Source organism: Mirounga angustirostris, unplaced genomic scaffold, assembly GCF_029215605.1.
Source record: "Mirounga angustirostris isolate CCGP_5_RB_7025 unplaced genomic scaffold, mMirAng1.0.hap1 SCAF_12, whole genome shotgun sequence".
Lineage (NCBI taxonomy): Eukaryota > Metazoa > Chordata > Mammalia > Carnivora > Phocidae > Mirounga > Mirounga angustirostris.
Genome location: NW_026991720.1, coordinates 91,171,681 through 91,197,753, shown reverse-complemented (window position 1 = coordinate 91,197,753; position 26,073 = coordinate 91,171,681). Strand labels below are relative to the sequence as shown.

General features: G+C 40.0%; 1 protein-coding gene across 1 annotated transcript in view; it reads left to right on the top strand.

The window, feature by feature from the left end:
* The window catches only part of AMPH (amphiphysin), a 299,364-nt gene that overhangs the window by 91,712 nt on the left and 181,579 nt on the right, over positions 1 to 26,073 (top strand). The window contains exon 2 of the mRNA XM_064575587.1: positions 8,941 to 9,021. Coding sequence (XP_064431657.1) covers positions 8,941 to 9,021 — 81 coding nt within the window. The remainder of the gene's footprint in view (positions 1 to 8,940; positions 9,022 to 26,073) is intronic.

The following is a 26,073-nucleotide window of genomic DNA, read 5'->3' as shown; positions in this document are numbered from 1 at the left end:
GAGGTTAGCAAGGATATGTGGGAAACACAGGATTAAATAATGTTAAATGCAAGTTTTTTTTTTAATTGCAGGACTTCTTGGAGCCTTTAATATGCTTATAGTGGAAAATTATGAAAGGTTTAGGAATTGTGTTGGAGGGGTGCAATTGACTATTATCCACTGTATTTTCTGTTCATTCAGCATTCCTTACTGCCTATATATGTGGGTTCTTTGAATTTTTCCTAGAACTGGTAACATCTTAGCAGTTCTCTCATTAAATACTGAGTTAATAATTAATCTTTGACACATGTTCATGTTGTATTTCTATGGGCACTATGATTCTCCCTTTTTTAACCTTTATATTCTTTGAAATTCTACAGAGGGATATATATAATACTTGGAATTTTTCAGATGGATTTGACCCTGAATTTTTTTTTTTTTGGAGATTTCTAAGATTATGTCCCATGGAATGAACACTCTTTGGGAAACACTGCTTCAGAAAGAACAGGGTAAATCAAAAGGGTAGCTGAAAACCAAATCCCAGCTTTATATAGACTTAACAACACATAAACTTAGAACATCCCTACAGGGTAGAAAGGGGGCAGGCATTCTTACTCTGAGTGTGGCCTCATTCACATGGGGTACAAAGCAGGTAAGCAATTATCCCAAATTCCCACAAAGAGATGGGGCTCTCAGTCCCATCCATTACCAACGATTTTAGTCCAGGGCCTCAACACACTGCCTTAGCGAGTGTTTTTATCAGCTATACCTGAATTTGCCCATCTCAACCTTTTAATTTACCTCTTGAAATTTAGGAGAAAGATTGTTGGTAAGGTAGAACAAAACTTCCAAAAATCTTTCCTATGATTTTTAATCAGTTAGCAATCCACTTGGGCATGTAAGCTGTGTTGCCAGAATGAGAAGGAAGTTGGCAGCATTTGGGGAAAATATGTTTTGTGATGCCAAGATTATGGGCTGCAAGGAGCTCATGAAGGTGAGTGGTGGCAAGAGTGGGACCTTTAGTGCTGAAGGGTCAGAACAGGTGTCAGAGAGGATCTGGGTTATCTGCATTATCTCCCTGGGAGCTTGTCGCTTGTCCTAATGGAAGGATCTTGTCTTGACATCTGTGGAATCAAGTGAGGTGGTTTCGTCTCATTTTTCTGTACCACTTCTGCTCCAGTGAGTCATTCTTTGTGTCCTGATTTTACAAGGAGGTAATGTCCTCCCAGGCCTTTAGCTAATCAGAAGCAAATTGGATAGTTTCTGTCTAAGTGAGAGTTGAATGGGGAGAAGGCATTTTATACAACCTGTGGCCATCGCTCAGGGTCTCTGAGTAAATATAATAACCTATTTTGGATGGAGATGATGTCAGATGGCTTTTGTTTAAGAAAAGTATGGGTCTAGCAGTTATTGTATGAGCAGTCCTGACAATGTGATACAGTCAGTGGGAGTGGAGGAGAATGTCTTAGCTGTCCAGGGGAAGAATACAGCCACCAGGCAATGTTTCTTTCCCCTGTTGTTGTCTTTAGGGCATTATCACCTGGTGGTGAGAAGCGGACTCTGGAATCACCCTGTCTGCTTGGAATCCTGGCTCGGTTACATACAAGCTTTGTCACTGGTCAATTACTCTAATTTTCAGTGTTCTCATTGGTAACATGAAGATCATCATTGTAACCTAATTCATAAGATAGTTGGAAAGATTAAATTCATTTTTAGATGAAATGTATATAGGACTGTGCTTGATATATTTTAAATTTCCATAGATGATAGCTAATAAATTAGGGAATTATGGAATTATTAAGGTGGGGCCTTTTCACAAGAGGAGGAGAAGCAAGATCATTTCCTTTTTTTCCTCTCTATACTCTTTTTCACCAGTTTCATACCCATCAGCGCTAACAGCCAGCCTGCTCTTGACTTGGGCAGTTTATAGTCCCCGTTGAAATCTTGAACTCCTGGGTAGAGCTTTGTGAACTTTTTGTTCTACCTAAGCCAATATCTTTCATATTTATACTGTAGATCCGTGTTTTCATGTTGCTGATTCATCTTCTGCTGGTACAGTGGGTGACTGAGGTCACCAAGACGGTCTGAGGAATATGTGTAAAGGGATCAGGAACAGAACTGCTCCCTGGCAAGTTGCCTGGGTGTAGAGCCCTCCCTGGCTCCCATAACCACATGCATTTTAGCAGCTCTTCTGCGGGTGGATCGCTACCATTTCAGCAGACATGTCTGCTTTCTCTCAAACACCTGGACAGGGGTGAATGGAGGAATATCTTCCCCTGGCTCAGGAGCAGGAGGATTAATTTAAATGTTGTAATGAGGTTGGAGGGTCATTGTATTACCCTGAGCACTGTTGGCATATCCTTCATGGTGGCCGCTGAAGAAGGAAAATCTAGTCTCTCTCAGGGTGTCAAGATGACTTGAAGACTTTAGTACACTTCTGTGTCGCTGAATTTTGGTGTAAATGCTGTATTCTGGGTTGGGTACTGGAGGTATCCGGTTTCCTAGAAAGGAGACATAGTGGCCAACATGGTGGGAGAGAACAGGCACATTGAGAAGAAGAGGGTCTTGGATGCCAGGGCCCACAATCCATTCATCATTCATTGTTCATCGATCAATATTCCTCAGGCTATTTTTTTCCACCAAGAATTATTTTTTTTAAGTTGGAGAACTAAGATGTCCTCGACTTTCAAAGTTGGGAAGGATAGAGGAGAGCAGACTTGGGGAGTGTGATACCTGACCAGGTCAATGAGTGACTGAAAACAGCTTGATTGCTGCTTCCTGTAGCTGCATTCTGGGGACCCTTCTCACTTACCTCTGTTTCCCTTCCAGGCTCCAGAACTTTCTTCCTCCACTGCGCTCTAATTCCGTTGGCTCTGTTACACCTACGATAAACCTGCTCATGTGTGAGATTTATACTTTCTCTCTCCCATATATTATCCTCCAACTTCTGAAGTCTGAAGTTCACTCAAATGGACAGAAGTCTGGGAACATCCCCTCTCTCACCTATTTTTGCTTACCTCCCCAAAAGTGTTTCCCAGAATTAGAAGAAGGCCCATGCCAGCCTCCCAGAGGCTTGGAGGCCACTATGGCTAATGTATTATTGACATCTGACAGAGCAAGGGGTGGATGCCATGATGATGCAGACTTAAATCTATAAAGGACCAGATAGAGAGCAAAGTACAGGACCTTGACAGGTACATGAACCATACCAAAGGATGATTCATCTTGTTCCTCTCAAGTTAGGGCACCTTAAAAATACTTCTTTAAGTCTTGGAACATAGCCAGAAAGAGGTCAAAGTTCTAGGACCCTGAAGTTTGGGTGTAAACACAATGCAGTGCCTGCCCATAGGACCCTAAAGCACAAGCAGCTACCCCATACTTGCATGGACCTGATGGCCTCCCTCCAGTCCAAGGTGGAGGAATTTTGCACAGAGGCAGAGCGAGCCCTTCATAAATGCCCTCTGAATTTACACATGGACATGTGAGTGTCTGGACAGATGAGTGAATGAATCATCTGCACATGGGTGTGTGTTTTGTGGGGGGGAAGACCAACTCTCCATGTCTTGTCCAGATAAGAAGAGACCACGGTCATCCCATGCAGTTGACTCCTGGAGTCTGTCAATAACATATACATAATTTTATGTGGTCTTCTTTCTTCGTTCTTCTTTTTTCCTTCTTTCCTCTTTCCTCTTTCTTCTTTCTTCTTTCTTCTTCTCCTTCTCCTTCTTCTTCTTCTCCTTCTTCTCCTTCTCCTCCCCCCCCTTCTTCTTCTTCTTTTCATGAAGAGAAGCGTGCCTCCCTGTTGAGAGAAGACTGAATTGTGCAGTTCTCTCCTTGACTTTTAGAGTCTGGCGTAAGGAAGCATCAATCCCCCAGACTTGGAAGTTTGTCCAATCTGATCCCTCATCCAAAGCATGAATCTCTTTCAGGAACCCCAGTGGCCCATCCTGCAGAATTCTTTTAACCATTCCCCGTGAAGTACCTGTGGTCTTCATCCTTTCCTTGCACCAGCTCCTTCACATCCCGTCATTTCCACATGCAATGGAAGATGGCAAAGTTTGTCTTTGCCTTCAAATGCCAACTACCTTTTTTGAAAGCCGCCAACATAGCATTCCACCCTAATTTAGAAATATTAAGAGAGGGCAATTCTTATGTTCCTACTATAGCAGTTAGTACTTATTTGCTCTGGAGTATGAGGATTTGAACCTTGATCAGAATAGGAGCTTTACGGTATGGGGAAACTGCCCAAATCAGAGCATTCTGAATTTTTAGGGACCTTACTTGACCACTTGATGAACAATTAACTGCTCTAGAGAATTGCTGTCAAAAAAGAACGTGAGACTCACATCTTTGGAGCGGCCCGTGCAAACTGTGCTGGGAAACTGACTGCCTTAGGAAACACTTGAAAGAAGATTTATTAGTGGAAATATTCTGAGTTACCATATTCCTGCTTTTCCTGCCTATTTAATTTTCATTCTCCTAGGTCACGCTCTCTTTCGTGATGAGATCTGAACTCAGGCAGAGGCAGGAGCATGACCCAAGCAGCCCTAGGGGGATGTTTCTGAATCTCACCCTCAGGAAGGCAATTTGGAAACAGTAGCAACAAAAGTAACAACAAAATCCTATTGTTTCATAATAGTAAAGTATCAGTGCAAATGAAATTGTCCTAAAACACAATGCATGAGCACAGAATTGTCTGCCCCTTGCCTGTAGGTGGAAGATGTTATCGTTTTGTCAGAAAATAAATATGAGATCCATGAATGGATAGTAATCGCCCTATAACATCAGTGGTGCCAAACCGCTCAGGCTTGATTGATATTTTCAAGGTGGCCAGTGGACAGGGAATTTGAGAGGCCACTTAAGCCAGAAATTCACTGTCAGATATTGTGACATTAAACAAGGTAGAAGATATTCTTAATCCTCTCAGTTCCAGGTTTCAGTAATTTTGTTGCCTTAAGAAATTGTTAATGTAGCAGATCAATTTTACCACCAGTTTTGAGGCTGCTGGAGAAAAATGCCAAAACCGCTGAAATGAGTTTTCTAGCTGGGTCTTCAGTTTCATCCAAAAGTCCTAGTGCGTGTTTCTGGTTCTTAACTTTCCTAATCGCACATCTGGACCATTTCCCTCCCTGGCGTCTTAACTACAACCTAGGTCCCTGGCTACTGCAGCAGAAACCGGAGGTCATCCTCGCGTCTTCTCTGTCCCTACCCTGTCTGTCTCATAAGCCAGTAAGTACCATGGATTGCACTCCTTAAGGGTCTGTCCCATCTGTCCCCTAGCTCAGGCTCAGTCACATTGCCTGACTGCGTAGTCCCTTAACTGGTCCCACTGTCTTTTAATCTGTCCTGATCATTGTCACCCAGGGGCACAGGTCTAATCGGGTGCCCCCCCCCCCCAGGGAAACATCTCATTGGTTGCCATGGTCTATAAGAGAAAATTAAAAGTCTTTAGTCTTGCAGACTAAGCCCCTCTGTAATCTGCCATCTTCCTCCTACACCAGCCTCATCTACCCCAGCTCCCCTTCTTGCACCTTATGCCTCAGTACCACCACATTCACGGTCCATAGATTCGTCCCCCCTTTCCACAGCCCCTTGCATGCAGTTTGGCATTCGGTCTCCAGTATGTCAACTTCAGTTGGAGACCAAAGTGAATAGACTTTCTTCTCTGCCTACACTTCATGGTGATTTGTGTTCTTTTGTAGGGTAAATGTAAAACTTGATACATTTATTATGGATTCAAGAATTAGAAGATATCTGAAATTAGAATTTGAATTTGTACTAGAAGATATTTATTTCGCTTACCTGTTGGATGAATAAATCTTTTCTCTGGCACCTCTAACTACTGGTTAAGCTCAGATAATGGCCAGGACAGTGAGCTCATTACCTCTACCAACAACCTATTTACTTACCAGAAAACTTTGATAAATTTGTGCAAAATTTTTTATGTATAGCTTTTATCTCCCAATGCTAGTTCTTGATCTTGGTTTCTGATGGAACAAGTCTGATCCTTCTTTATCATGATGACCCTTCAGATCTTTGAAGACAACTGCACTCTCTTCCTTTTTTTTTCTCCCTGGTAATATCCCCAATTACATCAAATTTTCCTCTCACCTCAGGGAGTCAATTTTCTCTACTTTTTTGGGGACTCCCTTTAGCTGGCTCCAGGTTGTCTGTGAATTTCTGTGCTTACCACCTTGTCCACGGCAGAGGAACCTTCAGTCCTGCTCTTCCAGTTGCTCTCATGTGGCCTGAGGAGCTTTCCAGCAACATCACTTTGTCCACTTGTATTAAGTGTTCGCGAAAGTCATCCCTTATTTCTCCCAAAGGGTGGAACCACATAGTCCTAGCATCTGTTGTGTTGCATATTGGTTGAAAGTTGATATAAATTCAGTACTTGTACAAATATATTTTTTAAAGATTTATTTATTTATTAGTCAAAGAAAGAGAGCACACACAGGGGGAGTGGCAGGCAGAGGGAGAAGCAGGCTCCCCACTGAGCAGGGAGCCCGATGTGGGACTCGATCCCAGGACCCCAGGATTATGACCTGAGCCGATGGCAGACACTTAACGACTGAGCCACCCAGGCGCCCTTACAATTCTGTTTTTGACCTAAATTTTATCCCTGTTGAATATCATCTTGCTAGAAAAGGTCTTTTTGTGAATCTTGATTCTCATCATGAAATACATCCAATATCCACCCCTCCTACTTTTTGTCAATGGAAGTTTATACTGTTGATGCAATTAAAATACAAATGAGCAGGCTCCTGTGAGAATCAGCTGAAATAACAGACAGAATTCCCTAACATAGTGACTGGCATGGAGAAGGTTCTTAGCAAAGGCCAGATCCTTTGTGGCCCCTGACCTGTGCCTTTCGCTTCTCTCCTTTGTTGCTGCCATCAAGATGTGGGTGTGCTGTAACTCACAAAGGCCTGGGTCCTTTATGACCTTCCTTAGAAGAGTGAGTGTGGGCTTACAGCGTCAGCCAATTGTAATTCTATCTCTCTTGACACCTAGGAGCAGTTTTTTGTACTTTAATTATACTGAACAATTTCTAGAAATATGAAAGGCAAGGTGTTGTGATTTAAAATTTAAATAACAGATTTTCAGCGAAGGGTCTGTGAAAAATCCCCATCACAGTGGTAGATATACACCGTTGAAGATCGGTCTTTCTCAGAGTATGGTGGCCTCCAGGAATCTCAGATGAGAATGTGAGAATGACAGTTAGGATGTGTAAATCCCATTTGCTTTCCACAAGAAGGGACAGGCTATCTGTGGGTGGGTACAGGGGTACTAGGCCTCAAAAAGGGAATTTTCCAGAGGGTCTCCAGTAAGCCACTTAGTCTGTCCTAGTTCTTCAGCCGCCATATGGATAGAATAAAAAGCAACTAGGAGTGTTGTGAGAATGAAAGACAACACATAAATCAGTTCCTACAGTTTCAGGTGCATAGTGGAGGCTCCATAAACATTTTTCTCTTTTCTCCCACTCTTGAGACCACAGTGCCTTTGCACCGTGTGGAAAGTGGTGGGGCTGAGGTTGCTTGCTCAGGAGAGTTTGACAGCCTTTCTTGGCTTTTGGGAACTGCTGCCATGAGATGAAGTGTTGCCACTTCTGAAAGACTTACCTGCTCCAGAGTAGCCAAACATGTACGAAATAGTGAATATTAAGAATTAAGGGGAAGAGGTCACATAGTAAATGCTAAGTATCTTCCCCCATTGCTCTTAGTGTTTATGTGTGTGGCAAGAGGCCTTTTGGGGAGACCTAGCTTTAAAATGAAAAAAATTTTAAAAGGTAGACGGAATAAAAAAGCAATCAAGCAACTTCTTTCTTAAAGTTATTTTTACTCTGGAACAAAAAATATGGGAGTGGATGGGAGGAGATCTTATAACAAGGCCAAGAATCCCTATGTCACTGAATTTCCTTCTCTAGCAAACGTGGCCTGTATAATTTTGCTTTGCCCTTTTGCTCTTATGACAATTGTAACAACAAAAATAATAGTAACAATATCTTGCATTTACAAAACACTTTTAAGTTAATCCTGTTGTTACAGTTTTTCAAAAGTTAAAGACAACATTTTCATATAAATAATTTTCAACTCATTAAGGCAGTGTTTATGGAGTGTTTTGTTTTTTTTTTTTAATTCTCAAATGACCTGGTGTTTTAGCTACTTGATTGGGACTTTTGAATAGGGAACCCAGTTATGGCTCTCAGGATCCTTCTGCTCTGTCCCCACATAACTTTCTCCTTGAACTCCTCCTCCCGATACCCAATCCTGTGCTCTAGGAAGACAAAACAACTCCTGCCCAGTCCCACAATATATAATGATTTTTCCAGTCATCTCTGCTGAGGCTACTTCTTTGGCTGGAATGTAGTCGGCCACATTCCTGTCTGCCAGTGTTTCTGGCACAGTTTGAATAAGCTCCACAGAGCATTCCCTAATTCTTTGGATATTGCTAACATCCAGGCCCTATCCAGGGCCTCTTTGAGGTTTTAGGGATTGAAGGGCATATTGGAAGGTGGTGGGGGAGAATTTGCCATGTGTCTGGCTCCAGTAATTCTAATACCATCTCTATAAAGTAGGCTAATTTTTTAGTAGAATAACTTTGGTTCACTGTTTAACAAACAACTGTGTGCCTGTTATGCATTAAACATTGTGCCAGATGCTTTGGATAAGAAGACAAGGCAGAGCTTTGGCCTGTAAATTATGTACAGCCTACTGGAAGAAACAGATATGGAAGTCGATAAATGCAATGTAGCATTACATTGTTCAGCCTGTGAGTGGCAGAACTGTGGTTAAAATCCAAGTCTGATCAACCCCAAGCCATCAAGCCAAGATGCTTCCAGAAGAGAAAAACTAGCTGTGCTGAGTGACGTCTCCTCAGAAGAGCAAAACAACAGCCTTGCTCTGCCTGTTATTTGAAGACATTATTAATCAAACCATTTTTGTTTTATTTGTAAACTAGGTCCTTCAGAAGCTTGGGAAAGCTGATGAGACAAAAGATGAACAGTTTGAAGAATATGTCCAGAACTTCAAACGGCAAGAGGTAAGTACATTTATCTAGTTTCCAGAGAGGGAAACGGGTTGACTGTGTTTGTGTTTTAGTATATAACTAAAATGTGTTAAGGTTGAAGAAAGAACTTTCTTTGGGGTTGGTGTTAACCCAAGGGTGACACTTGCTAATTCTGAAGGCTTTTTTGGTGGCAGGTGAAGGAAGTGGCAGTAGGGACCACAGGAAGAAGATTTGTGTTTTAGACTCTCAGGAGATCAAGATTTTGCTTGTCTGGAGCTCTTCAGTACAGATTATTGATCTAAAAGAAAGACGCTGTTTTGGGTGATTTATAGTCTTAGTATAGTATAGTATTAGGGAAACAGGAGTTAGATACTTCTGGCATAATTATTTTAATTGCTGCATGCTTCAAGGTCATGCATTCTTTTATTTATGTATGTATGTATGTATGTATGTATTATTTTAAATTTTTTATGTTAGTCACCATACAATACATCATTAGTTTTTGATGTGGTGATCCACGATCCATTGTTTTCGTATAACACCCAGTGCTGCATGCAGTACGTGCCCTTCTTAATACTCATCACCAGCTAACCAATCCCCCCTCCCCTCTCCCCTCTAAAACCCTGTTTGTTTCTCAGAGTCCATAGTCTGTCATGGTTCATCTCTCCTTCTGATTTCTGCCCCCTTCATTTTTCCCTTCCTTCTCCTAATGTCCTCCATGCTATTCCTTATGTTCCACAAATAAGTGAAACCATATGATAATTGACTTTCTCTGCTTGACTTATTTCACTTAGCATAATTTCCTCCAGTACTGTCCATGAAGATGTGGTCCATTATATATATGGACCACATCTTCTTTATCCATTCATCTGTTGAAGGGCATCTCAGCTCTTTCCACAGTTTGGCATTCTTAACAGGGATTATATCTCCCCAAGAGGGTGAAAATTGGTTCTTTGTGGATAAAAAAAATTGTACTCTTTTTATGTGTACATATCACATAAAAAGATATATAGTATATCTGTGGTATTAAAATTTCATGGGGGTGTGTGATAAGGAAAAAATGTCTATAAAGTCTCCTTGAGGGGAGTGATAATGAGGAAAAAGGTTGAGAAACATGGTTTGTGATGTTTGTTCCTTTGATGGGCTGCTGTATGTTCAACAGACACATCCATAAAGAAACAAACTCTTTTCTAAATTATCTGTTTATATCTCTAAGGCTTGGATAATTGGCCAGAATATCACTCTTTCGAGAGCATGCATGAGGGTCAAGGTGGGGGAAGGTACAAGTGGGGCTCTGTGTGGTTAGAAGCCTCTAATCTGGAGGTCATACTAGAGGTAGAGTGGGAAGAAGGCTGGGGTGGCAGACTCTGGCAAATTGGACATGGGGTGATGTGAGGACCTTGGGGATAATAATCAGTAATGTCAGATCTTTAGAGGTTTCATTTTGCCCCCTTCCCTCCTGTTTGCAGATCTCAGACCCGGAGATTTCTTTCTTCCATATGTGTTCCAGAGCCCCTGCTATTTGTCTCACTGCAGACATGCGATTTCTTTCCTTCACTGCCACGGGTGATAAAATCCAGCTGGTACAGGGCCAAGTAGCCCAGTCTCCACCAGAACACATTCCTGAATACCTCCCATTTCATCCCAAGACAAGGAGTGGACATGTGCCGATAGGTGCTCAATTTACACTATGAGTGGTAGCCATCTTGTTCTGTCTGAAAACGAGGAAGGAGAAAAGAGAGTTGGAGAAAAAAAACAGTGACAGTGAAATTGATCATGTCCAGGTAACAGTATAATGGAGAGCTTTGGATTAATGAAGGTAGAAGAGAGAATTTCTAGAGAAATGTCAGTTCCAGACCCATAGACTATGTTGTCCACCAGTCTCCTCCAGGAGGAAAGATTCTCATTCTGTGAGTTCTCGTACATTCTCTCATGCATTTGGATAACTCTCACACAGATCACTGGATTGCAGCAACTTCGCACAGGAAAACTTGTCAGTCTCTGTCCTGTTACTTTGCAGGGCGATCCCAAATATCTGCTTTAAGGCACTGGAGTTAGATAGAAGGGATTCATGTCTGTAGTTTTACCTGCTTGAGGATTTGCACTCTACCCTTTGAAATCTCGTCTTCCTGTCTGGTGTGTCCCCGTGGAGCTAATTAGGTCTTCACTCTTGGATTTTTTTCCTGTGTCACTTTTACGGTGTTTTGATGTTGTTAGCACCTCAGAAGGCTAACCTTGGGAACCATCAAGTTCAGAAAAGCATTCATGACTAGGAAGCACTTTGCATTTTCCAATTACAGTGAATTTTTATTGGTCTTTTTTTGGCGGGGGCGCATTGTTGACTGAACCAGGTGAGAATTGGTTTTTGTCTAAGCACTAAAGAAAAGTACGATTGGTTAAATCACCAACTTCATCAGTTAAATGAGCTGTGCCCCCAGCAGCAGAGTGTGGGGTGATTTTATAATGCCACTGGGCCATTCTAGACACATTTTCAAATGTTATAGAGCGAATGGTGTACTATCATTCTTGAAGACCCAACACCTTGGTCCTTATCAAGAATATTATCAGATTTGGGGGCACCTGGGTAGCTCAGTGGTTAAGCGTCTGCCTTCGGCTCAGGTCATGATCCCAGGGTCCTGGGATCGAGCCCCGCATCGGGCTCCCTGCTCAGCGGGAAGCCTGCTTCTCCCTCTCCCACTCCCTCTGCTTGTGTTCCCCTCTCGCTGTGTCTCTCTGTCAAGTAAATAAATAGAATCTTTAAAAAAATACTATCAGATTTCAAGAACTGGGTAAAACTTCAAAATCTAGACACATTTTCAAATGCTATAAAGCAAATAGTATACTATCATTCTTGAAGACCCAACACCTTGTTCCTTATCAAGAATATTATCAGATTTTAAGAACTGGGTAAAACTTCAAAATCTGGGGAAGTTAGAACAAGCATTTCTACTTTATAAGAGTGAAACAAGCAGAATGGAAATGTAGAAATAGTATTTCTCAAAGAGTGTCTTGACCCCCCTCCCCCTTTGGCTGCCTTTGAAACATTTTTGCACCAAAAACATCTTGCATTTGCACATACTCATTCTGATATATTTCTGTTTGTTTCTTTTAATCAGAAAAAATAAATGTATAGTCATTTTAGTGCAGTAAGGAGGGTTGGTACCTTAACTGTCTGTATAGTAGAGGGACAGAAGGAGAAAAGGAATGGATGGGAGGGAGAGAGATTTATCACTTTTTTGTAGAAACATATTAATGGTTGACAAGAGTAGCCAAAGGCAGAATGTATTTATTATACTCTGCAGGGGGGGAAGATATCCTCTTAATCCTCAGTATGTATTGGTAGCCAATTCACATCTGTTGCATATGCTGAGAAAGGTGTTTCTACATGCGCTTGTGTAGAAACATAAAGCTAGAAAGAAGGATCTACTAAGATTGTGGTGACCTCTCCAAGGCCTGTTACTTTTATTGTTAATGTGATGGTGAATCGTTGCCCTAAAGACAGAAGGCATCATCTAAAGGTGATAGACTCTAAAGATATTAATTGACCCAGGAAATCTAGATTTCATATTTTTTTCTGTGTTGATATATTTTTCAAATCCAAAAAGATACTACTTAGAGTATCAAATGAACTATATTTGGATTTGGATTTGTACATTATAGTCACCTGACCATGCTCAATTAGTACTTAATCCAAAGTGGATTGTTCTAGAATGTTCTAGGAGGTATTCAAACATCTTGGGCCCTGGTGATCTTGCTTTTAAATTCCTTTTAGTAAAATCATGAAAGTCCTCACAGTGATTGATGGAAACAAAAGTGGCAGCAGGGTCTGTGTTTGAACTCCAGCTTGAAGCTTAGCTTTTATCTTATTCCAAACCCAGGTTTTCTTTTTGATCCCAAACCTCTTCTCCTAAAAGGTGGTTTTTGTTAGACTGAAAGTGTGGATGGAGGGTCTGTGCATACTCTCTTGGTTGTCCATTGGGCTCCCCATTGCTGTGGTTTTTGTGGTCCAGATTTCATAAACCACTCAATTGGGACAAGGATGAAGGGGAGTGTATGGTAGAGCAAAAAGAAATAGAATGCACTCCTCTGCCGAAAACTCGGGATTTTCCATGATGAGGAGTGCCAAAGAGAGCAAGGATTATAGAAATCCATCCAGCAGGAAAAACAAACTGACTTCAACATGTCCTCCCCCAAAGTGTTGTATTTGTTCCCCCTTTTAATTTTGCCTGTCTTACCAAAGCCGCTAACAAGTAGCAGAATTGATGGTGTGAATATCGCCTACTTTCACCTGGTAGCCTGCTGACGAATCAGTTAATGAGCAGAGAAGAGGTCCCAGAGGGGAAAGAAGGTCCCTGGCCTCTTCCTCCTTCTTGCTAATAAACCTGCCCACTAAGATGCCATGCTTACGGCAGCTCTGCCAATTACGATGACGGAATAGCTCGGGTGGTTTGGGCCCAGATAACCAGCTATTTGGTCGCATTTCAGTGAGTACAGCTGTGAGTACCCAACTGGACTTAGAGTCCAGGAGTGATACTTGGAATAAAGGGGAGGCGTGTCTCACCTCTCAGGGCTGTGTAGCTTTCTGTTCCTTTTTAAATACCACAGCAGTGCTGTTCGCTGCCTCCCTCCATGCCCCCACCAGTGAGGAACAGCTTCACTTCACTGCAATACAAACAAAGAAGAAAGGAAATGCTTGGGCCTTGAAATCCTCTCTGGTGGTGAGAATTTGGAGCCAGTTATTCCAATTATTAGGCATCTCCAGTGACTGAAAGCTGGAGTCATGTCTTCTCCTTACTGATCTCTCCTCAGCACACGGATCCCGTGTAGCTGTTTTCATCTTTATACGCCACAGGATCTAGTGCATTGTACATAAGCTTTAAGAATATTTGTCAAACCTGAAGCTAAACCTAGTGGCGGAAATGATAATTTTTTTTAAAGATTTTATTTATTTATTTGAGAGAGCGAGCGAGCGAGCACGAGTGGGGTGAGAGAGAGGTGGACTCCCCATTGAGCAGGGAGCCCGATGCAGGACTCGATCCTGAGACCCTGGGATCATGACCTGAGCTGAAGGCAGATGCTTAACTGACTGAGCCACCCAGGTGCCCCGGAAATGATAATTAAAAAATTTTTTTATAAAGATTTTATTTATTTGAGAGAGAGATTGAGTGAGAGAGCAAACATGAGTTGGGGGGGTGGGGATGGAGGGTCAGAGGAAGAGGGAGAAGCAGATTCCCAGCTGAGCAGGAAGCCCAACGAGGGGCTCCATCCCAGGACCCCAAGCTCATGACCTGAGCTGAAGGCAGACACTTAACTGACTGAGCCACCCAGATGCCCCGAAATGATCATTTAGAGCACATTCTTAGAGCATGTGTTTATTTCTGGGATGGAAAAGATGTTGAATATGTGAATTTTTATAAGCAGTTTCATGACATTTTTTAATACATATGCATGTGAGTAAAAATAAAACTTACAGAAGTTTAAAAAATGTAAATATAAATATACTCCCACAGTGTGTTAATGTGTGGATAAAATTTTTATTTATGGCAAATTGCATTTGCATTCTGAGAATCTTTGCAATTTTCTTGAGCATATACTTGAGCATATGGGCTCAGCAGGTATTTAGAACTATTTCTTTTTACCACAAATAACCGTGATATGAATATGTCAGTGTATCCACCTTTTATTATATCAATAGTGACCTTCCTCTGAAGTAACCACTGCCTTGATTAAATGTGAGCCCATCTGTCTGTCTGGGGATAATGATCCAATTCTAAAAAATGGTGTCCTAGCCTGAAGTGTGGAGCACCTCAGTCAGCCTATGGAGCCTCCTGTTACACCTGGATTCTGAGCAAGAACTTCAGGGGGCAGGTTTGGTGCCCACCAGAGCAGTGTTTTTCAAACTTGAGCTGTCTCAGAATCACAGCACAGATGGCTGGGCCCCACCACTGAGCTTCCAGTTCAGCAGGTCTGGGGTGAGACCTGGAAATGTGCATTTCTGACAGGGTCCCAGAAGATGCCAGCGGGGCTGGTCTGGGAGCAACAAACTGAGGACCCATGCTTTGTTTCTATTCATATACTTGTCTTCAAGCACTTCCTCTGATTAATTCTTGGAATTTCTAACCCTCCGTTTGATAGCCATTTTAGTGTCTTCATGACAAAATATGGAGAGCGATTTGGTGGCCGTGCCCTGAAGTATCTGTGATCTGCATACCTGCAATCTACAGAGAGGATCTTAGCTCTGTGATTTTGGGGGCAGGGCAGAGTTCCCTTCTTCCCAGGGTTGTTGATCCTGGAAGCTGTATGCCCTATGAAAATACACATGCCCCTGCAAGAGAGAAAATACATGCTGCTCAGACCTTAATGAGACTGAGTTTAGTCAGGCTCTTTCTAGATAGTCAGGCTTAATAGGGGACAGTATACACAGTATTAGACTCCAGATGTAGGATCCTGAGAAGAAATGAAGGGTATTTATCTGACCCCCAGATATAAGGCCTTGAAAATAAAATCTTGCAAAACAGCTGAAGGGAAAAATTTATAGCATTACATGCTTATATTGGAAACAAAGAGAGGAAAGAAATCAAAGTTCCTACCTCAAGAAACTCAAAAAAGGATGAACGAAATAAGCCCAAAGCAAGCAGAAGGAAGGAAATACAAGGAAATTTAAAAAGCAGAAATCAGTGAAACTGAAAATAGGATAAGAATAGAGAAAATAAATAAAAAGCTGATTCTTTGAAAAAATTAATAGATTTGATAAATCTTTAGCAAGACTGACCCCCAAACAGACACAAATTTTCAATGTCAGGAATGAAACGAAGGATATCACTATAGATCCTCTAACCACTATAGATCTTATAGCCAGGAAAAGGACAATCAGCAGATACTGTGAACAGCTTTGTTTGTTTGTTTGTTTGTTTATAAGAAGGACAGCAGAGGAGTCACCCAAGAAAGAGAATGGCATATGTAAAACCCAGAAGTTTAGAAAGAGAATGCCACCTTTGAAAAATTGCATATGATTTAATAATATTAATGCTAGGATCTGAGTGAGGGGAGTGAGGGTGGAGATGAGCTGGGTAGGTAAACGGGCCATGAAGGGCCTTCCTCCCTCTCTTCTTTCCTTCCTTCTTCCCTCCCTTCCTTCCCCCTTCCTTTCCCCTTCCCTCCCTCCCTCCTTTCTTCTTTCTTTTTTTCCACCTGCTTTACTGAGATGTAATTGACATATAACATTGTGCAAGTTTAAGGTGTACAAAGTGTTGATTTAATGCACTTATGTATTGCAAAATGATGACCATTATAGTGTTACACCACCTATTTACTATTTCTTTCTTTTCTTTTTTGTGGTAAGAACATTTAAGATCTAGTCTCTTAGCAACCTCAAATGTATACCACAGTATTATTAACTGCAATCACTGTGCTGCACATTAGATCCCCAGAATTTATTCATCTTATAATTGGAAGTTTTTACCCTTTGATCCATATCTGCCCTTTACCCCACCCTCCAGACCCTGGTAACCATCATTCAAGTCTCTGTTTCTACGAGTTTGGCTCTTTCAGATTCTACATATAAGTTATATGGGGTATTTATCTTTGTCTGACTTACTTGCTTAGCATAATGTGTTCAAGGTCTATGTATGTTGTTGCAAATGGCAGGATGTCCTTTCTCATGGAATAATATTTCATTATATATATGTATACATATATTTATACACACTCATATATAAATATATAAACATTATATAGTATTCCATATATATGTTCCATTACACACACACACACACACACATACACTCCACATCTTTTTTATCCATTCATTCATTGATGGACACTTAGGTTATTTCCATATCTTGAGTACTGTGAATAATGATGCAATGGACATGGGAGCACAGATATTTCTTTGAGATCTTGTTTTCATTTCCTTTGGATATATACCCAGTAGTGGAATTGCTGGATAAGGTAGTTCAATTTTTTTTTTTTTGAACAACCTCTATACTGTTTTCTACAGTGGTTGCTCCAATTTACATTCCTGCCAACAGTGCCAAAGGGTTCCCCTTTTTCCACATCCTTGCGAGCACTTGTAATCTCTTGGCCTTTTGATGATTGTCATTCTAACATGTGAGGTGACATCTCATTGTGGTTTTGATTTGTATTTACTTTATGATTAGTGATGTTGAGCACCCTTCCATGGACCTCTTGGCTCTTTGTATGTCTTCTTTGGAAAAAGGTCTATTCAGTTCCTCTGCCCATTTTAAAACTTGGATTATTTGTTTTGTTGCTGTTGAGTTGTAAGAGTTCTTTATATATTTTGGATATTAACCCCTTTTCAGATATATGGTTTGCAAATATTTTCTTCCATTCTGTAGGCTGCCTTTTTATTTTGTTGGTGGTTCCTTAGCTGTGCAGAAGTTTTTTAACTTGATGCAGTCTCTTTTAACTTGATGTATAACTTTATACTTTTAGATTTGACAACCATAATGGACCAATTCCTCAATGACCATAGCTGCCAAAATGTAATAAAGGTAAAATAGACTATCTGAATAGTCCTGTAACCATTAAAGAAATTAAATTTGAAATTTAAAATCTACAGAAGAAATCTTCAGGTCCAGGTGGTTTCAGTGAAGAATTCTGATATTTAAAGAAGAATTAGCACCAATTTTATGCAGTCTTTTACAGAAAGTAGATGTGGCCAGTATTACCTTAATACCAAAACCAGACAATGACAGTGTGAAAAAAGAAAACTGAAGATCAGTATTTTTCATGAACTTAGACATATAAATCCTTAACAGAATATCAACAAATCAAACCAACAATGTATGAAAGGAATTATAACCATGACCAACTAGGATTTATTCTAGATATGTGAGTCTGGTTTAACATTCCAGAATCAATCAGTGTAATCCACCATTTAAACAGGGTAAGGAAGAAAAAAACATATGATCATACTAATTGATGTAGAAAAAGTATATGACAAAAATCTAACACACATTCATAAGGAAAACATTCAGCAAATTAGGAATAGAAGGGAATTACCTCAACTTGATAAAGAGTATATACAAAATAACTAAGGCTGACACCATACTTCATGGCAAAAGATTGAATGCTTTTCCCCTAAGATTGGGAACAAGTCAAGGATGTCTGCACTCACCAATGTTGTCCAATGTAGAACTAGAAGTTCTAGCTGGCACAATAAAGAGAAAAAAAAGGAAATAAAAGGCATACAGATCAGAAAGGAAGGTATAAAACTATTTATTTGCAGATATGTTGTATACAAAGAAAATCCCAAGATCTCAACAAAAAACTCCTAGAACTAATAAGTGAGTTCAGCTAGGTCACAGGATACAAGATCAACATCCCCAAATCAATCACATTTCTATATATTAACAATGAGCATGTGGAAACCAAAGTTAAAAACATAGTAACATTCCAAAGAAATGAAATGTTTATGTACATACTTCCCAAAATACGTACAGTGTCTATATGCTGAAAATTACAATATGCTAATGAAAAAAAGAACTAAATAAATGAAAAAACATACCATGTTCATGGATTGGAAGACTCAGCATAGTAAAGATGTCAGTTCTTACCAAATTGGTCTATAGGTTTAATGAAATTTAATGCAGTTTTTACAGCAGCTTTTTAAAAGATATACACAAGCTTATTCTAAAATTTATATGGAAACATGCAGACCCTAGAATAGTAAAACAGAGATAAGAAGAATAAAGTGGGAAGAATCACTCTATTTCAGTATTAAGTCCTGTTATATTGCTGCAGTAATCAAGACAGTATGGTATCAGCAGGATAGACACATAAATAATGGAACAGAACAGATAACCCAGAAATAGAGCCACACAAATATATTCAACTGATTTTTGACAAAGGTAAAGACAATTCAATAGAAGAAAGACAGTCTTTCAATAAATAATGCTGTAGTAATTGGACATCTATAGACAAAAAAATGAACCTTGACCCAAACCTAACTCTTACACAATATTAAACTCAGAGTGGATCAAGGACTTAAGTGTAAACATAAAGTTTTAAAACTTTTGGAAAAATGAATAGGAGAAAGTCTTCAGAATCTAGGAATAAGCAGAATTTTTAGACTTGACTCCAAAAGCACAATCCAAAAAAGGAAAATTTGATAAATTGGATCTCATCAAAATTTAAAAACTTTTGCTCTGTGAAAGAACTCTTAAGAGGATAAAAAGACAAGTATCTAGAACATATAAAGAACTCTCAAAACAGCAAAAAAACACAATCTAGTTAGAAAATAGTCAAAAGCTATGAATAGACATTTCACTGAAGAGGGTATCTGGATGGCGGAGAAGCCATTCATAAAAATATATTTAACATATATTTAGCCATCAGACAAATGCAAACTAAAAATATAATATCACTACACACCTCAGAATGGCTAAAATAAAAATTAGTGATAACACTAAACAACATTAACGCTGGCAAGGATGTGGAGAAACTGAATCACTCATACATTGGGTGAAATGATACAGCTCCACTGGAAAACATTTTGACTATTTCTTTAAAAATTTCTGTAAAAATCATGCAGCTGTCATATAACCCAACAACTGTACTCTTCAGAATTTATCCCATAGAAATGAAAAATTATGTTCATACAAAAACCTACATAAACACAAATGCTTATAGCAGCCTTATTTGTAATAGCCCCAAATTGGAAACATCCCAGGTATCTTTTAACAGGTGAATGGTTAAACAAACTGTGATATGTCTATTACTGAGCAATAGAAGTGAAATTACTGATAGATATGGTAACCTGGATGAATCTCTAGGAAATTTGGATAAGTGAAAAAAAGCCAGTCCTAAAAGGTTACATGTTACATGATTCCATTTGTAACAAACATTATTGACCTGACAAAATGGCTGAATGGGAGGGAAGAATAGTTGCCAGGGGTTAGGGAAGGGAAAGGGGAGATGGGTGTGGTTACAAAAGTTAACATGAGTGATCCTTGTCCTGGTGGAATCGGTTCTGTATCCTGACTGTGGGGATGGATACATGAAATTATACATGTGATGAAATTGTACAGAACTAAATGCACATACATGCATGAGTACAAGTAAAAACTGGGGGAGTAAGACTGGTGAATTGCATCTATGTTGTGATATTGTTCTTACTATAGTTGTTGCAACAGTGGGGGAAACTAGGTACAGGATAAAGGATCTCTGTATTACTTTCTCCAACTGCATGTGATTCTGCAATTACCTCAAAAAAATTTCTGTTGAAAAACATCTCCTTTCACACTTTACTTAGAAAAAGCTTACTGCCTACTCTTTGTATCAGATAAAAGTGCTCTAAGGTAAGAGTCAGAGACTCACATTGTTATAAAGATGGGGAGGGAACATAAATGAGGAAGTAGGCAAGGTGAGAAACAAGGAGTGGTGATGGGCTGAATTACAGAATACATAGGGTGTAAAAAAAAAAAAAACAGGTATCAGCTCCAGCTCACATCTGTCACATAAGAATGGGGCCCAGGGGGGCGCCTGGGTGGCTCAGTCGTTAAGCGTCTGCCTTCGGCTCAGGTCATGATCCCAGGGTCCTGGGATCGAGTCCCACGTCGGGCTCCCTGCTCAGCGGGAGGCCTGCTTCTCCCTCTCCCACTCCCCTGCTTGTGTTTCCTGCTCTCGCTATCTCTCTCTCTGTCAAATAAATAAAAAAAAAAAAATAAAAATCTTAAAAAAAAAAAAGAAGAATGGGGCCCAGGGTTGCCATATCTGATTTCCCAGAAAAGATCAAATCCATATTTTACATGAAATCTCCCCAATTGATTTGGTATATTTTATATTTTTAAATAATTTTGAACTTAGAAAAAGTTACAAAAGGGGAGCGCCTGGGTGGCTCAGTCATTAAGCGTCTGCCTTCGGCTCAGGTCATGATCCCAGAGTCCTGGGATCGAGCTCCGCATTGGGCTCCCTGCTCAGTGGGGAGCCTGCTTCTCCCTCTCCCACTCCCCCTGCTTGTGTTCCCTCTCTCGCTGTGTCTCTCCGTCAAATAGGTAAATAAATCTTCAAAAAAAAAAGTTATAAAAGGGTACACAGAACTGTTGAATACCCTTTACCTAGGTTTTCCAATTATTTTATCATTCTCTCTGTCCGTCCATCCACCCACACACCCATCCATCCATCCATGTACCTATTATCTAGTATAAAAAAAGGACACTGTCCTACAGAGCCACAGTTCATCCATCAAAATCAGTGAATGACCATGAATCCCATATTACCACCTAATTTACAAACCCCGAATTTTGCCTGTGGCAAAGATTTTGCTCTGGGAAAGACCCTGTTAAGGGAATGAAAAGACAAGCTACAGACCGGGAGAAATTATTTGCAGCATATTGTCCACTTATGTTCAAGGTCCAGGGGCCATTCCACGGTCATATTTGCATTTAGTTGTCAAGTCCCATTAGATGCTTTAAACTTGAAGGAGTTCTTCAGTCTTTCCTTGTCTTTCCTGATTTTCAGATCTTTGAGTACAGAGCAGTGTTTAATTGTAGTGTCCCTTGACTTGGGTTTGCCTGATAATCTCTTGTGATTAGCTTCATGTGATTCTCACTGGCAGGATCTTCCCAGTGTATATCAGAACACACATGATTCTGATTTGTGCCTTTATTATGGATGTCAACTTTTTTTAAATTTTTTTTTTTTTTTAAGATTTCATTTATTTGCGAGAGAGAGAATGAGAGACAGAGAGCATGAGAGGGAGGAGGATCAGAGGGAGAAGCAGACTCCCTGCCGAGCAGGGAGCCCGATGTGGGACTCGATCCCAGGACGCCAGGATCATGACCTGAGCCAAAGGCAGTCGCTTAACCAACTGAGCCACCCAGGTGCCCTGGACGTCAACTTTTATCATTTGGTTAGAAAGAGGCTATCTGCTGGATTGCTCTAGTACTTAGTTTTAAATTAGTAAGTAATCTAAGAAGTATTTTGTGGAGATAGACTTTGAGACTCTGTAAATATCTTATTTCTCCTGCAGACTTTCACCTACTAGTTTTATCCATTGAAGCTTCTTGTCTATATCAGCTATTACTCTGATGGTTGCTAAATGGTGATTTTTTCCCCCTAATTCCTTCTATACTTACTACTTAGCATTCTACTCCATGGTAAAATGTTCCCTTCTCTCCTAATTAATTAATTATATTAGTATGGACTTAGAGATTCCTATTTTACTCAGTGGGTTATAATACATTATTGCTAGTTGTTTTGAAGCACAATTGCCCTAAATTTAGCCAATGGGGGAACTGCTGGTAGTAATGTGTCCCCATTATTCTTTGAGAACTTTCAGAATGTTCTAAGTTCATGTTGTGCTTGCCCTACTCAGCCTTCAAATGAGTTGTATCTTTAAAGAGTCCTGGATTTGCTGTTTTCTTAAGTGGAGAATGGCATTTAGAAACTAAGACCTGAGTGCTGGGTATATTGTTTGGTTCTAGGGTATCATGCTTGTAAGTCTTCTAATGGAACAGAATAAACACACACATGTATGTATTACACACTCTGTATTTTTTTTCATCTGTCTCTCTCTCTGAAACCATGGCACCTCTAATTACAGTTCAGTATCTCCTGCCTTGAGTCTTCCCTCTTTTCATATTTGTACCTCCTTCTTTGAGAGCAAGGGATCTGGCTTCCATTATTCCCAGTATGTATTTATTTGTGCAATACCCTGGTTAATCTCCTGACCATGTGGGCCGTCTCCTCATCTGTGTTGTACCAGTCCAGAGTGTTCTCTGCTCTTTCACTGTGGGCTGATTCACATTGGCTTTCACTTTTCTCTTCCCCTCTACTCTATGCCTGTTGGCCAAGACTCATCACCTACTTGGCATACCCCTTGCATAGTGGTGTGCCTGTTAAGAGTTCTCTGTTCTGGCTTCTGGCACCTGACTTCTAAGAATTTCTCCCCTATCCCCACTAACTTTGACTGTGCACCAGTGGAAATAACTCCGTTATTAAATGTTGGCATCTAATTCAATTTTATAATGGAGTCTATAAAAATATCCATGTGTATGGGATGATCCATGGGCTACATTATACCAAATATATAAACAGTACTATACATACAAGTATACTAAATGATAAGCATTATTTAATGTCCTAAAGGAAAGGTAGCAGTTAATATAGTCTCTTAGCTTATCGGATAGTCTTCTTTTTAGACTTTAAGAGAATGACTGTTATCAATTAAAAAGATGTGGTTTGTTTGTATTGTCCCTAAAGAATTAAAATGTAGTTCCCCCCACCTTCTCAGGAATTCCTTATGAGAAGTGTAGTAATACATTTCACAGGGTGGTAGAATTGGCCCTAATGATGTTGGCTCCATTGTGGCCACTGAAGGAAGTCAGGGAAGAATTCTCCACACTGGGATGAGGGCTCACTCATTTCAGGGCAGCTCTGGTGCAAATTACAGGTTTGTTATTCTTAGAGCATGTTCCTCTATTGTCTGGTTTTAATACTTCCATTTAAACTAAGCATTATTCCAGGTTATGTATTTGAGAAAAGAAATCATTTGCTCAGGGCCAGCAAAGGTAGAAAAATAAAATGTTTAAATTGTGTTAAGGTAGAGATAGCAGAGCTATTTAAGATCACAAAGGTCAAACTATTTGAAATGCAGTTATGATGTTCATGACATTTGTTAATAGTGTGAAATTAAGAGTGAGATACAGGGCTGATTGCATTCACATTCAGTTTATTGCCCATTGTTTGATATCTTTTAGCAGAACACAATAAGATTTAAATTAGTCAGACTTATCTTTGGGTCCTTTATATAATGGACAAGGTGGTCAAGTGGAGAGATAGGAAGTCTTTTGATGCTGGGTGAAGACCTGCCAAAATCTTATGTGGACATGGCAGACCAGCAGGACAGAATTCTGGTGACATTTCAGCAAAGAGTGTGTTAGGGAAGTGCCTACCGAAAGTCATGGCTCATGAAACCTCCAGCAGAGAATGAATAGTCTGTAGGTCAAGAAAACAACATAGAAATGGGGTGGTGGTAAGTTTTCATTTCCTTTAATGAAGTCTAATAAAGCAAGAGTGATATGTGGAGCAGTGTGTTATACTCAATCTGCACCTACCTGGAAACCTCTCTACTAATAACTCTCCTCTGTTCTTTAAAAATATGTCTGAAAAAAAAATAAAAATATGACTCCATACCTACACTCTATACCTACACTCTAACTCAGAAAAATCCCTGATCTTCTGTCTGGAGTAATTCCCTTAAGTTAGCCTTTTAAGAATATGTATTTGCATGACTTAGAGAAAATTCTGCTTGGTTAGTCTTGGTCTTTATTCAATCCCCTGTTCGGTAGGACATGAATTATTTGTAGCTGCAAATTGCCTTTGGGTTTCTTCTCACATTCAGACCACTAAGACTTTCTTTAGTCATACCCTGATTTGATCACATTGTCCCTTGTAGTATGTGGCAGGTACAGCCTATCAGTGATGCAGATGGCTTTTCTCTTTAGGTACCACATTAAGGAGACTGATAAGAATCCAGTTGCTCTGGTGTAGTAAAAGGCAGAAAGGAAGCTGGTGGAGTGAATAGTTGGTGGCCCGCATCTGATGGTATCATTTAGGGACTAGACTGCTTACTTCCAAGCTCTTCTTCCATTTCTCCCACTGCAAGTGCTTCCCTGGGATTGAACCACCCTTGCCTGACCCACCATCTCCATGTGTTCCAATCCCACCTTCTCTTATAGTCAACTAACAAGTATTTCCTGCATCAGGTCTTTCCAGTCTCCTCAGTTAGCATCTTTCTTCCTCTATATACTCCTGTAGTACATCTTTGTAGTTCATCTGATAACTCTTGTTCCATTTCTCTTATATGACAGTGTATCTATGTTCTCATTAGATTATGAAATATTTAAAGGAAGACATCCTGTCTTAGTCATTTAAAAAACTTTTCCATGCCCTCTAGCACCTATTAGGTAGATACTTAGTAAATATATGCCTCCTTGTCACACATATTCTGTCTTTACTCTTTGTCTTGGATATTCCATGCCTCCTCACTCATTCAGTATCAGAGCTCTTCCTCATTGTCATTCACTTTTCCTATTTTATCTTAATTTTTGGCAGCAAAATAGTCCTTGGAGAATGTCTGATATGGCCTGGAATTGATTCCAACCTGGATTATCAAGACTAGAGCAAAGCTCTGGCCCCTCCCTGGATTCTGAAGTGGCCCTAGTTCCATGCTACTCCATAAATATCAGCTGGCACATACATTATTTTCAGTCTTCCAAGAGCCTTGCCTACACTTACTAACTTAATATAATAAGTAATTTTAATTATGCAGAAGGATGTTTTTCAGTCCTTGAATCCCAGTTATGTTCTCCAATTTTAGTTTTTTTTTTCCTTCATGTATTGTATTTTGGAGCAAGCTCACTCTTCTCTGATAGGATAGTGTTTTTACCACAGAGCATTAATATATTGAAGTGATACCAGTTAATTGCTTCTGAGAAATGTAATTGTTGAGTCTTGGTGCTTCAATTTATGCTGGGTTTCCATTAAAGTTTAAACTCAGTGACCACACAGTATTCTGTAAAAGAATTTGTATGTGTTGTTTGCATCTCTAGAAATAAAGTTTCCCTAGAGATACTCCTAGTTCTAGCTAGCTGTAAGTTTCTGTGAGAATTCTATAATATTGAAAATCATCTTAGTGTGCAAAATTTTCCAGAACTTAAAATGTTCTCTCTTAATATCAACTTTCAAAGAATATTGTAGGTTGATAGATGATGGCACGTGGATGCATGTTTAGAACAATAATATGTAACTGTTCAGACATCCATCTGCCTTACATTTATCGAGTATCTTCCACTTGCCAGGAATGTATCTAAGTCTTTGGGAAACTTCAGTGAAAACAAAGATTCACTCCCATTGTGGATTTTATATTCCAAAACATGGAAGCTGACAATAAACCAAACATAATAAATAAGAAGATTTCAGGGCACCTAGCTGGCTCAGTCAGTTGAGCGGCTGACTCTTGGTTTCAGCTCAGGTCATGATCTCAGGGTCGTGGAATTGAGCCCTGCATCATGCTCTGTGCTCAGCACAGAATCTGCTTGAGATTCTCTCTCCTTCCCC